This window comes from Oncorhynchus tshawytscha, linkage group LG26, assembly GCF_018296145.1.
Source record: "Oncorhynchus tshawytscha isolate Ot180627B linkage group LG26, Otsh_v2.0, whole genome shotgun sequence".
NCBI lineage: Eukaryota > Metazoa > Chordata > Actinopteri > Salmoniformes > Salmonidae > Oncorhynchus > Oncorhynchus tshawytscha.
In genome coordinates this window covers 20,937,128-20,949,400 of record NC_056454.1, presented here as the reverse complement: position 1 = coordinate 20,949,400, position 12,273 = coordinate 20,937,128, and the positions used below count along the sequence as shown (strand labels likewise).

At 44.3% G+C, this 12,273-nt stretch overlaps 2 protein-coding genes across 7 annotated transcripts; one reads left to right on the top strand and one right to left on the bottom strand.

The window, feature by feature from the left end:
- Positions 1 to 5,412: 5,412 nt before the first annotated feature.
- Positions 5,413 to 7,757, top strand: mettl21cb (methyltransferase 21C, AARS1 lysine b). 2 transcript variants are annotated; one of them, XM_024389256.2, is made up of 5 exons: positions 5,413 to 5,477; positions 5,836 to 6,028; positions 6,397 to 6,560; positions 6,731 to 6,848; positions 7,078 to 7,757. In XM_024389256.2, exons 2-5 carry the CDS (start codon positions 5,911 to 5,913, stop codon positions 7,473 to 7,475), a joined length of 798 nt encoding a protein of 265 aa, XP_024245024.1. In that variant the 5' UTR covers positions 5,413 to 5,477; positions 5,836 to 5,910; the 3' UTR covers positions 7,476 to 7,757. The 2 variants fall into 2 exon arrangements, with proteins under 2 accessions (XP_024245024.1, XP_024245023.1); XM_024389255.2 differs by having other exon boundaries at positions 5,426 to 5,477; positions 5,780 to 6,028.
- Positions 7,758 to 7,818: 61 nt separating this feature from the next.
- On the bottom strand, positions 7,819 to 12,207 carry LOC112225350. Of its 5 annotated transcripts, none has more exons than XR_002949563.2 (4): positions 11,382 to 12,207; positions 9,620 to 9,720; positions 8,949 to 9,423; positions 7,819 to 8,637 (listed from the first exon to the last, which is right to left on the bottom strand). XR_002949563.2 is itself a non-coding variant. In XM_024389259.2 (3 exons), exons 1-2 carry the CDS (start codon positions 11,942 to 11,944, stop codon positions 9,655 to 9,657), a joined length of 627 nt encoding a protein of 208 aa, XP_024245027.1. In that variant the 5' UTR covers positions 11,945 to 12,207; the 3' UTR covers positions 7,819 to 9,505; positions 9,620 to 9,654. The 5 variants fall into 5 exon arrangements, 3 of the variants coding, with proteins under 3 accessions (XP_024245027.1, XP_024245028.1, XP_024245026.1); XR_002949564.2 differs by having other exon boundaries at positions 7,819 to 9,074; positions 9,183 to 9,423; XM_024389259.2 differs by having other exon boundaries at positions 7,819 to 9,505; positions 11,384 to 12,207.
- Between the last annotated feature and the right edge of the window lie 66 nt (positions 12,208 to 12,273).

The window sequence follows — 12,273 nt, the reverse complement described above, 5'->3', positions numbered from 1 at the left end:
TTTTTGAGAAGTTGAGAGAATAGACTGAACTACTGTACGCCCATCCATAGATCTCCATCATAATTAGAGGAGCTTAGCACCCTTTCAAACACACACACACACACACACACACACACACACACACACACACACACACACACACACACACACACACACACACACACACACACACACACACACACACACACACACACACACACACACACACACACACACACACACACACACACACACACACACACACACACACACATAAAGCCTGCTGGGACTCCTACATAGTTGTGTATGAGTGTGACTAATTTTCCATTGGACTACAGAGGCTGTTAATGAGCTTCTGAGAAAGAGGCAGCATTAGCAGCTCTCAGGTGACAATCAATCATGTCTAATCATTTGAATCACTAATTACCACGCACACAGAGATATCACATGCAAACTCATAATACAAATTCTCTCACGTACAAACACAAACTGAAATGGGCACCCATGCTCTCTTTCCCCCTCCATCCCTCTTTCTCTCTCTGTCTAATTCCAGCCAGTGGTTGAGAAAGGCAACCTTTCACTGTGAGACAATTGAGGCCTGTTTGGGTGATGATCAGAAACAAGGTCATTGTTCATGTACCGGGAACCCGGCCTTTGGCAGGGTTTAGGAGATCAACCCTCACAATACAACTCCAATCTATTACTGGCGTTGAAATCTAGACCAGCTTTGCATCGCATTACATGAAAATGGCAACCTTATTCAATCATATCTGGAGATTAAACACATTCAGGACAGGTTAGTCACAGTCACTCAACAGTGTTCCTCTGAAAAATGTTATACTGTTGAACCCTTTCACCACCTGATGACTGTAATGCTGTATTTTGCAGACATAAAAACATTTACAATCAAGAGCAATTTTGACCCACAGAAGTTTGATAAAAACTTACTGTAATATGTGCATTCCATCAAAGAGAGGGTTCCTCTTGATACATTTTCTAGGATGCATTTGAAATATTTAAAATTGTCCAAATAATGCATTTCAGAAATATATATTTAATACATTCAAACATATTACAGAATGTATTTCAAACAAAAATATAAACACGACATGCAACAAGTTAAACATTTTACAGAGTTACAGTTCACATAAGGAAATCAATCAGTCAATTTAAATAAATTCATTACATCCTAATATATGGATTTTACATGACTGGGCAGGGGCGCAGCCATGGGTGGGCCTGGGAGGGCATAGTCCCACCCACTGGGGAGCCAGGCCCAGCCAATCAGAATACGTTTTTCCCCACAAAAGGGCTTTACTACAGACAGAAAGACTTCTCAGTTTCATCAGCTGTCCGGGTGGCTGTTCTCAGACGATCTAGCAAGTGAAGATGCCGGATGTGGAGGTCCTGGTCTGGCGTGGTTACACGTGGTCTGTGGTTCTGAGGCTGTTTGGAAGTACTGCCAAATTCTCTAAAACAACATTGGATGCAGCTTATGGAAGAGAAATTATCATTCAATTATCTGGAAACAGCCCTGGTGGGCATTCCTGCAGTCAGCATGCAAATTGCCTGATCCCACAAAACTTGAGACATCTGTGGCATTGGATTATCTTTGCCAAGGAGAAATGCTCACGAACAGGGATGTAAACAAATTTGTGCACAAAATGTAAGAAAAGGAAGCTTTTTGTGCGTATGGAACATTTCTGGGATTTTTTATTTCAACTCATGAACCATGTGACCAACACTTTACTTTATGTTGCATTTATATTTTTGTTCAGTATATAAAGTACCAGTCAAATGTTTGGACACACCTACTCATTACAGGGTTTTCCTTTATTTTTTACTATTTTCTTCCTTGTAGAATAATAGTGAAGACTTAAAAACTATGAAATAACACATATGGAATCATGTAGTAACCAAAAAAGTGTTAAACAAATCAAAGTATATTTTATATTTGAGATTCTACAAGTAGCCACCTTTCGCCTTGATAACAGTTTTACACACTGTTGGCATTCTCTCAGCCAGCTTCATGAGGTAGTCACCTGGAATATATTTCAATTAACAGGTGTGCCTTGTTAAAAGTTAAATAGCGGGACTTCTTTCCTTGCGGAGTGATGGTATACAGAAGATAGCCCTATTTGGTAAAAAACCAAGTCCTTATTACGGCAAAAACAGTCCATCATTACTTTAAGACATGAAGGTCAGTCAAACAATAGTACAAACAATAGTACGCAAGTATAAACACCATGGGGACCACGCAGCCATCATACCGATCAGGAAGGAGACGCGTTCTGTCTCCTAGAGATGAAAGTACTTTGGTGCGAAAAGTGCAAATCAATTCCAGAACAACAGCAAAGGATCTTGTGAAGATGCTGGAGGAAACAGGTACAAAAGTATTTATATCCACAGTAAAACGAGTCCTATATTGACATAACCTGAAAGGCCGCTCAGCAAGGAAGAAGCCACTGCTCCAAAACCACCATTAAAAAGACAGACTACAGTTTGCAACTGCACATGGGGACAAAGATCGTACTTTTTTGAGAAATGTCCTCTGGTCTGATGAAACAAAAATAGAACTGTTTGGCCATAATGACCATTGTTATGTTTGGAGGAGAAAGGGGGATGCTTGCAAGCCGAAGAACACCATCCCAACTGTGAAGCACGGGGGTGGCAGCATCATGTTGTGGGGGTGCTTTGCTAAGGGAGGGACTGGTGCACTACACAAAATAGATGGCGTCATGAGGAAGGGAAATTATGTGGATATATTGAGGCAACATCTCAAGACATCAAGAAGGGAGTTAAAGCTTGGTCGCAAATGGGTCTTCCAAATGGACAATGACCCCAAGCATACTTCCAAAGTTGTGGCAAAATGGCTTAAGGACAACAAAGTCAATGTATTGGAGTGGCCATCACAAAGCCCTGACCTCAAGCCTATAGACAATTTGTGGGCAGAACTGAAAAAGCGAGTGCAAACAAGGAGGCCTACAAACCTGACTCAGTTACACCAGCTCTGTCAGGAGGAATGGGACAAAATCCACCCGACTTATTGTGGGAAGCTTGTGGAAGGCTATCTGAAACATTTGACCCAAGTTAAACAATTTAAAGGCAATTCCACCAAATACTAATTGAGTGTATGTAAACTTCTGACCCACTGGGAATGTGATGAAAGAAATAAAAGCTGAAATAAATCATTCTCGCTACTATTATTCTGACATTTCACATTCTTCAAATAAAGTGGTGATTCTAACTGACCTAAGACATGGAATTTTTACTAGGATTAAATGTCAGGAATTGGGGAAAACTGAGTTTAAATTTATTTGGCTAAGGTGTATGTAAACTTCCGACTTCAACTGTATGTAAGAGTGATTTTTCATTTTTTTTATATATACATTTCCAAAAAATTAGAACAGCTTGTTATTGCTTTGTCATTATGGGGTATTGTGTGTAGATTGATAAGGCGGGGAAATGAAATACATTTAAATATATTTAATGTCACATAGAATGTATTTATTTTTTCTCCTATGGGTAGGCTTAATCTGTGTCTGGGAAACAGTCCCTCTGTATTAAACCAGTATTTTTGTATTCCATTAAGATGAAACTTCTTCTGCAGCTGTTGCTACTGTGGACGTGTGTGCACTCTTTAAGCCCAGACACACCTGTTTCTCCAGAGGCTATGAGAATGAATAAGCCTGCAGCCTGCCTGACTAACACACACACAGGCTGGATTAGACTCCACCCCATCAACGCTCAATCATAAACTACATGAGCTATAGGCCCATCCATATTTGGCATACTCTAGCCTCTCAACTGTTCACCAGACATCCATTGCCATAGTCTCACTGACCCCAAACCAACTGTTTACTGTAAGTCAAACAAGCCTGATCATAAAAATTACAACTACATCTCCCACATAGTACAGTCCCATGATCTATTCTACTCACCTGTTTCTCTTGGATACAACTGGGAATGGTATTAACTCACATGGTATTCCAAGCCTCTCCAGATCAGCTATTATCCAGCGGAGTGACAGGAAATCAGAATCCTCTGATCCATTTTTGGAGGAATCTGCTCATAAAAGAGGGAAGCCATTGAAACAGGCTGTTCTGTTCTCCTGTACATAATCACCAATCAAACAACCCTCTTATTGTCTAACGTAAATCAAACTATTTGAGTGATCCTGTGCTTAGACTGGTATGAGTGTTTTGATATTGAGCAATATCATTTACATGACAACGAGCCTGGTTTATAGATTTACACACTCAGAAATCCTCTCATCTGTTAGTGTCAGCTGGCTCTAGTCTGTGTGTCGTTATCCGTGCAGGCCAGAGAGAGGGATGGTGGGAGAGAATACAGGCCGGGGAGATGAATGACAGAGACAGAGAGAGAGAGAGTGAGTCAATTGTGGTGAGAGAAACAGGAGAGGAGAGCCAACTCATTCCCTGGTCAGTGCTGACAGGGAGGAGAGGGGGTCAAGTCCGGGTCAGTGATACTTGACCCCACAAACTAATGTCACACAGTATACTAACTTCATAAGACTTCCACAAAGTGTATAGTGTAATCTGAGCCATAGGCAGTAACCACGACAGGCATGCCTTAAGTGTGCCCTTGCTCCAATTCTCATATTATTGTCATACTCTCATAAGTCTGGTTTCAACGGGCTGCAGATGGTCAATATAGGATCAAACCCTGCTTTCCAAACTCAGTGGAGGAGGGTATTGCAATGCAGAGGCTCTAAAACATTCCGAACGGGGGTTACAGGATACTGCTGGATTTCATTTCATTACAGCTAACCACACGCACACGCAAGCAAGCACGCACGCACACACACACATACACACACAGGTGAGAACAACGAAGTCTCAACATATACATGAAGAGTGACCCTCTGATATCGGACACCAGTTCCCAATGTGCCCCCCGAACCAGAGTGCCCAGGCCATTCCCTGGTATGGGCACTGTGTTGCCAAGTCCGCTGTTTCATTTAGACTAGCAGAAAGTCATCCTCCACAAAGGTTCTAACCTGGACACACACACCAGTGGAGGCTGCTGAGGGGAGGACGGCTCATAATAATGGCTGGAACGGCACAAATAGAATGGCATCAAACACCTGTAATCCATGTATTTGATCCCATTCCACTGATTCTGCACCGGCTAATACCGTGAGCACGTCCTCCCCAATTAAGGTGCCATCAACCTCCGGTGGAACACACACATAAACATCTCTGAAAATGGTGACTTCACTTGGCTCCATGTCAGTGGGATCAGTGAAGAGTGGAGAGGGCTTTAGTCAAAGTGGGGGTCTGGCTTTAGGCAGCATATCTGTCTCCCGTTCTCTCTGACTGTCACTCTATCATACTAGCTTAGTCTGACGTTCCCTCCCTTCCGTAATTATAGCTCCGTGTTTTGGGGACATATTTAAAGGGATGCTGGCCAGCTATAAACACAGGATGCAGAAGGTCAGTCACAAAGACAGAGAAAGAGACCACCACCTCACACAGGTCTGTATTACATATCGTACATCATCCCATCTTATCTCACGCATTCTGTTCAATTTCATTCAGCTTGATTAATGATCTATGAATTTGCAAGCCTCCTGGACATTAGTATGTGGAGATTAACGTGTCTGTAAAAGCCTTGTTACATTATAACTTAACTTGTATTAATGATGCTCCATTCTGATACTTACAAACACCGTCTTAGCGAACAATGGTTTGATGTGAAGTCTGGTGATTGTATGTGTGGAGAAGATAAACTGTAAGAGCATGGAGCTGAGGGAGGTCGGTGATGTATTCCCTTTCAGAGCGGGAGTGGCATGCTGCTGACGGTTGGTTATAAATAAGTATTTCTCTGGGCCAGAACCCAGACAACCAGACCCAGGGGAGATAGGGGAGCAGCGGAATCACCATTGCCCAGTCCAAGCACAGGGTGGCGATGGAGACCTCCTCTACAACCAAACAGTCTGACCAGGAGGTTCCCAAGAAAGAAAGGACAGATGGAGAGCCTGGTGAGAACAGGGAAGAAGAAGAGACAGTGGAAAATGGAACAGCAGGTGAAGGCAAGCAGTGGTTTCCTAACCTTAACAGTAAGGAATGGTGACTGTGATCTAGTGTAGAAGAAAATGCGAACTAAGACTCACACTTTTGCTACTAGCACGGACTTTGCTGATGACTATTTCTTCTCCCACTGCCAGCCACTTGGCTTCCTCTCATCACCAAATTTGGTGGTGAGTGGAAATGCCACCCGGATGCTTCAGATTTAAACATCCGGTGAAACATCTGTCTCATTGTTCAATCTGTGGTTGTGTGTAATGGTCAGTCTTATTTTGTGACCCTGTGTACTATAGTATTGATTATTAAAATGTTGGCCATCCAGTGTGGTGTAGAATTCCTGGTTGTATTGTGGTCCTGTTCTCTACAGTGGTGTCTGACTGTAAGCAGATGGCCAGGGAGGCGTTGGACTGGCTGAACGTCTGGGAGCCCAGTGTTTACTACACCCTGGGAAAAGAGTCCTTCTTCATCGCTGGTCATGAGATCTGCATCCGAGAGTCTCTGGACTCCTACGGCGCCCTCATCTGGCCGGGGGTGAGTTCTACAGATGCACACCGACAGTGGAATATGATGATAGAAACCCATTTTTACAAGGAAAAATGTAAAGGCAGTGCACTTAATTCATATTGACTGATCTGGATTTACTAACAATCATTGTGCGATAGTTGATTGTAGTGATGATGATGATGATTGTGTGTGTGTAGGCGGTAGCTCTAAGTCAGTTCCTGGAGAATAACCGGCAGCAGGTGAATCTCCTGGATAAAGCAGTTCTGGAGATCGGGGCAGGCACAGGCTTACTGTCTATTGTGGCGAGTCTACTGGGTGAGTCTGTCCTTCAGTCTCTTAGTCTCTCAGTCTGCCTAACTGTATAGTGGCCACTGGCCAGTCTACTGGGTGAGTCTGTCCTTCAGGCTCTTAGTCAGTCTGCCTAACTGTATAGTGGCCACTGGCCAGTCTACTGGGTGAGTCTGTCAGTTGGTAACATGGTTTGATAGACTGATTGATTTGACTGATTGACTGACTGATTGTTCCCTTGTGTCCTGTTTTCCAGGAGCCTGGGTAACGGCCACCGACCTGCCCGAAATCCTTCCCAACCTGACCTTTAACCTCTCTCGTAACTCCAAGAGCCGCTGCCGCTACACCCCCCAGGTGAGGGCCCTCACCTGGGGTCAAGACCTCGAGAGAGACTTCCCCTGCACTTCCTGTCGCTACGACTATGTTCTGGCAGCCGATGTGGTGTATCACCACGACTACCTGGAGGAGCTGCTGGCGACCATGCGCCACTTCTGCAGACCAGCAAGTGGCACCACGCTCCTGTGGGCCAATAAGGTGAGGTTTCAGTCAGACCTGAGGTTCAAGGAGAGCTTTGAGAGTTGTTTTAGTACGACGCTGCTGACAGAGCTGAAGGAGGGGGACGTGAGGATCTATAAGGCCACTGCACGGGAGTGAGAGGGAGGAAAGGAGGGAGAGAGGATAGACGTGGAGGGGATAGTGAGAAATGAAGGAGAAAGAGGGATGGAGAGACCAGGGAGGATAGGAGCTAGACTCAAGGAAATGAGGTGAGAAATAGAAAGAGATGGAGGTTGTTCTCCACCGTGGATGAAACAGGAGCTCAATAGCTCACTACAGAGAACGGACTGCCTGGAGCCCATTCTGTGGTGCTAAGTCATCCTCGGGATGGGTACATTCACCTCATTAGCATATTAGACAGACAACAAAAGCTGATTCTGTGTTTCAATGACATTCCTGTGAGTTACATTATATTTACAATATATCATGCAGAAACTCCATGTGACTTTTCAAAAAACTATTTTATCTACCAGTGGTTTTTTTTCTTCATATATTTGATAGTGACAAATGTTTTGTTAATAAAATTTGCTTTGCAATACAGTGTGAAAAATGTGTTCCTTTCTGCATTGGCATCACCACAGATATATTAAAAGTTACTGTATAAAGTTAGTGTCAAATATTTACAAGACAGTATCACCTCCATATACGACAATGGTCAAACACTTCCACTAAACATGAAAACAGACTAGTTTAATAAGAAGCTAAACACTTATTTTTATATACAGTGCCCTCATTAATTATTGGCATCTTAGGTAAATATGAACAAAAATGGCTGTGAAAAATGTCATTGTTGTTTATCAGCTTGATCTTACACTTAAAATATCATATGAATCTATCCTTTGAGTTAAACATTTTCAAAGAAAATCAAATAATTATTTCATGATGATTTTATGAAAAAATTTGTCACAATTATTGGCACCCCTGCACTTAGTACTTTGTGCACCCTCCCTTTGCCACAATAACAGCTCTGAGTCTCCTATAATGTTAGATAAGACAGAATTAAGACCATTCCTCCATACAGAAACTCTTCAGATCCTTCAGAGTCCTTGGTCCTCGCTTGTGGACTCTCGTCTTCAGCTCACCACACAGGTTTTCAATAGGGTGTGCCCTGACCTCGTCACAGGTGCCGTTCTTGAAGCATAGTCTCTGGTCAACCTGTTTCTCCAGCAGCCCGGAGCAGATGGACTTGCCGTTCACACAATGTCTCTGGGTAGACCACCGTCACAGTCATGATTACGCTCCTTCAGCTCTTCCTTCCAACCTGACCAGAAGACGACTGCAGGTTAAAGACATTACATCAAAGTCATAGACCAACTCTGGACCAAGAGAGCTACTGGGTGTACAGGATTTTGTTCCAGCCCTGCACTAACACACCTGGCTCAAATAATCATGGTCTATGAATGAAGAATGATAAACAGGTGTGATAGTGCCAAGATGGAACAAAAGCCTTCAGACTCCAGTGGCTTTACAACATGACCAGAATTGGAGACCTCTGAATTAAACGGATTAGCCTTCACACTCATCAGTTTGAAGAGTTAAGACATGGAAGGGAGGCTGGATAGAGTGGGTTACCTTCTACCCTTGTTCCCTCAACGGGTTCTTGGCGGCCATGAACTCAAACAGCGTGACCCTCGGGGTGAAATAGTCTACTGAGGTGTCATACTTATCCCCCTTCAGCAGCTCCGGGGCCATTAAACCCTTGGGGCAGAGGTCAAAGGTCAGTCACAAGAGACAGAGTGGCGCTTCTTGGAGACACTAAACGTGAGCCCCATTGTAAGATAATGAGGTCGGGCAGGTGAGACTGACCTAGAGTTCCGGCATAGCCTTCGCTTTTTGTCTGGTCCACTTTTAGTTCAACCACCAGACCCAGGTCAGAGAAACGCACATTACCTAAGGACAACATCGCATCACAAAGCATCACGTCAACGTGTGTGTGTGTGTGTGTGTGTACATAACTGTATCAGTGTGTAGCTTCATTATCCAGGAGGACGTTCTCAGGTTTGAGGTCTCTGTAGAGGATGCTCTTCTGGTGGAGGTGCTCCATGCCCTGGATGATCGGAGCAGAATAGAAACAGGTTCTGGGCTCCTCAAACCCTGGGTTGTTCTCATCTATCAGATAGATGTGATATCTGGGGCAGTACGATAACAAACATGTTACAGATCTATTACAAGAAACAACAAATAGGATAGTTCCTGCAGTGTGTGTGGGTATGTGCTTTGTGCATGCGTTTACTTCAGGTCACCTCCATTCATGATGGTCATAACCAGACAGAGTATTCTAGGCCAGCAACACGATGAAGTGACTGTGAACCCTGACAAGGATCCTCTTCTCCACCATCGCCCCCTAAAGCAGAGGGGTCAAACATGATAATGTATAATACAGAGGGCCAAGACAGAGTCTAAAGTGATTAAGACCATTATCTCCTCATCACTTACTGGAGAACAGGTAGTGTAGCCTACATCAAAACTGCTTCCATGAACATAACCATTTCCACTCCAGATAAGGGGGTTCTAACAGTCACAGAGGCAGAGACACTGTAGCACAACCCTCCATGTCTTTAGTCATTGTGTTTACAATCCTATTCTGATCTAGCATTAATAGTCTACAGAAGCATACTGTGCTCTAATGAACTAAGTTCCCCCTTTAGATTGTATCTTCTCTCTCACACATCAACTATAGCAGTGGTCACCGATTGACTGGACAACCTTCAAGGCACTCCTTCCTAGTCGATCACCAAACATTTCTGGAGAAAAGCCAATGATAAAAGGCACAAAGGCTTGCGACCCTCCCCCCCCCCGAGTTGCTGGTGGGTGCTCTTGATTCGGAAGCCCTGTGAACAGGGGAAGCAGTGTTCCCATTTTGACCCATTTGTGTCTGAAAAGACGAACTCAGCCTACCTGACGGACGAGAACTGTGGCTACTGCGCTGGCCAATCAGACAGCGTAAATCACCGTACCTACAGCTTCTACGACCCTGGCCACAACAAAGTTTGATACTAGCCTACGTGAGATTTAATACGTTTTAAAACCATGACCAAAGAGAGACTGTCAAAAATACAGCAAAGAGCTTGTGTTTTTATGAGTGAGTTCATGTCTAAGTTCTATACAACACTATTACAAAACGCACTTCACTCTACTTCCACTCGCCCTGCAACTGCAAGGAATGAGTAGCCATGCGTTTTTATTAGTATTACCAGCTCGCCGTGTCTATTTTAATATCGAGGAGTATTTCACTTGCTCTGGTCGTAGTAACAACATTAATTTGTGCCTGAGGCAGATGCGGTGCAAATTGAGTTTCGCCATCAGGTTGAAGACTGTGGCCCCTTTCTCTGGTCAGTCTAGGAGAGAGCAGGGCCTGTGAGATGCGTAACCTCAGCTGCTCTCTCCGTTGAGACTAATGCCGTGTTCAAAACAACTGGAAACTCGGAAATCTCCAACTCCTGAGCGTTAATGACAACTGGGAACTCGGAAATAAATGAGATCCGACTGTGGGAAATAGTTTTGAGGAGTCATCCAAATCAGAAACTCCGGCATCTTTCTAGAGCTTCGACCTGAAGTTCACTAACATCATGATTTTAACTCTTTTTTTTCTGGAGTTCCTAGTTGTCTTGAACGCACCATGACCATCAGACGCAATTAGTCCAGTAAAACTAAATTAAATTTGAAAATTTCAATTTATGCTCAGCTTTGCCTCGCAAGTGCTGCACCAACTGATCTATTTTGTTATCAAAGCTCGAGTTTTGAAATATGGTCTGTATAGAAGAACAATATCGTCAGGCCAGGCATATAGCCAATATGCTGTGATATGGTATTAGGGCTACTGCACAAACCTCATTCTTACATAACATTTTTTTTAACAAACTAATAAAAACAGTTTCGCTGTAGATCTCAGCTTGCTTTTTGACTTGCATAAGTGATCTTGACTCAAAAGTTTGGGGACCACAACTACAGTAAACATCAGGAGACTAGACTACAGTTCAGGTGGGGCATACTAAAGACACTCACACCTCATAGCCTTTCCTCTTCTTGTTGAGCTTCATGCAGGCGTACAGATTCCCTGTGGCCTTCATCTGACAGGCAGACACATCTCTGAACCCCCCCTCCACTGAAGGAACCTCTTCAGGAACATGCTCTCCAGGAAAAAGGTGGAGGGAGTATCCTAGAGGTAGCCCAGTACTGAGGTCAGTGTTTGGGCAAAGAGGCCCTCCACCTGGTTCACCGTCTCTGGAGTCAGAAAGGGACAGTAGAGCCTCCAGGTAGCGCTGGACGATACTGAACGCCTTCTGGGCCCGGTCTGAGCCTTCTGCTATAAGTGGTACTCCTCGATGTCCAGCCACAGGCGGCAAGGACCATGGATTCGGGAGCAGCCTCAAGGAACACGTGGAAGAGGCGTTTGCCAATGGGCTGCTCCACGCAGACTGACTAGAAGGCCAGGTCCAGGGTTTCCTGGATGCCCTCACACACCGATGTGGGTCAGACAAAGCCGCTAGGTTTGAGCCATCGAAGCTGCCACGGGCATTGATGTAGGTTGAGTTGGCAACCACCGTGGTCAGGCTGCCCAAATCCATGGCAATGGAAGGAGAGGGGCTGCCTGCAGCACTCAGAGAGCATGATGAAGGAGAGATAGGGTGAGAAGAGTGAGATAGAGGTTCAAATGTGAGAGTAAAAGGTGTTAGAGAAAGGGAGTGAAGCCGTTAAAGGGAGGATTAGAGAAAGGTAAGATGAACAGAGGGAGCGATAGGAAGGAGAAAGATCAGTGCCTTCAGCAGGACAGAGGACACAAGAAGATCCTCCTCATGTCCCAAGGCATACTTGCTGAGCGCTTTATTGGTCTCTCTCTCACACACACACCTGACTCAACACCCTTCAGACAGTAATGCCTTTATCCACTAACTCC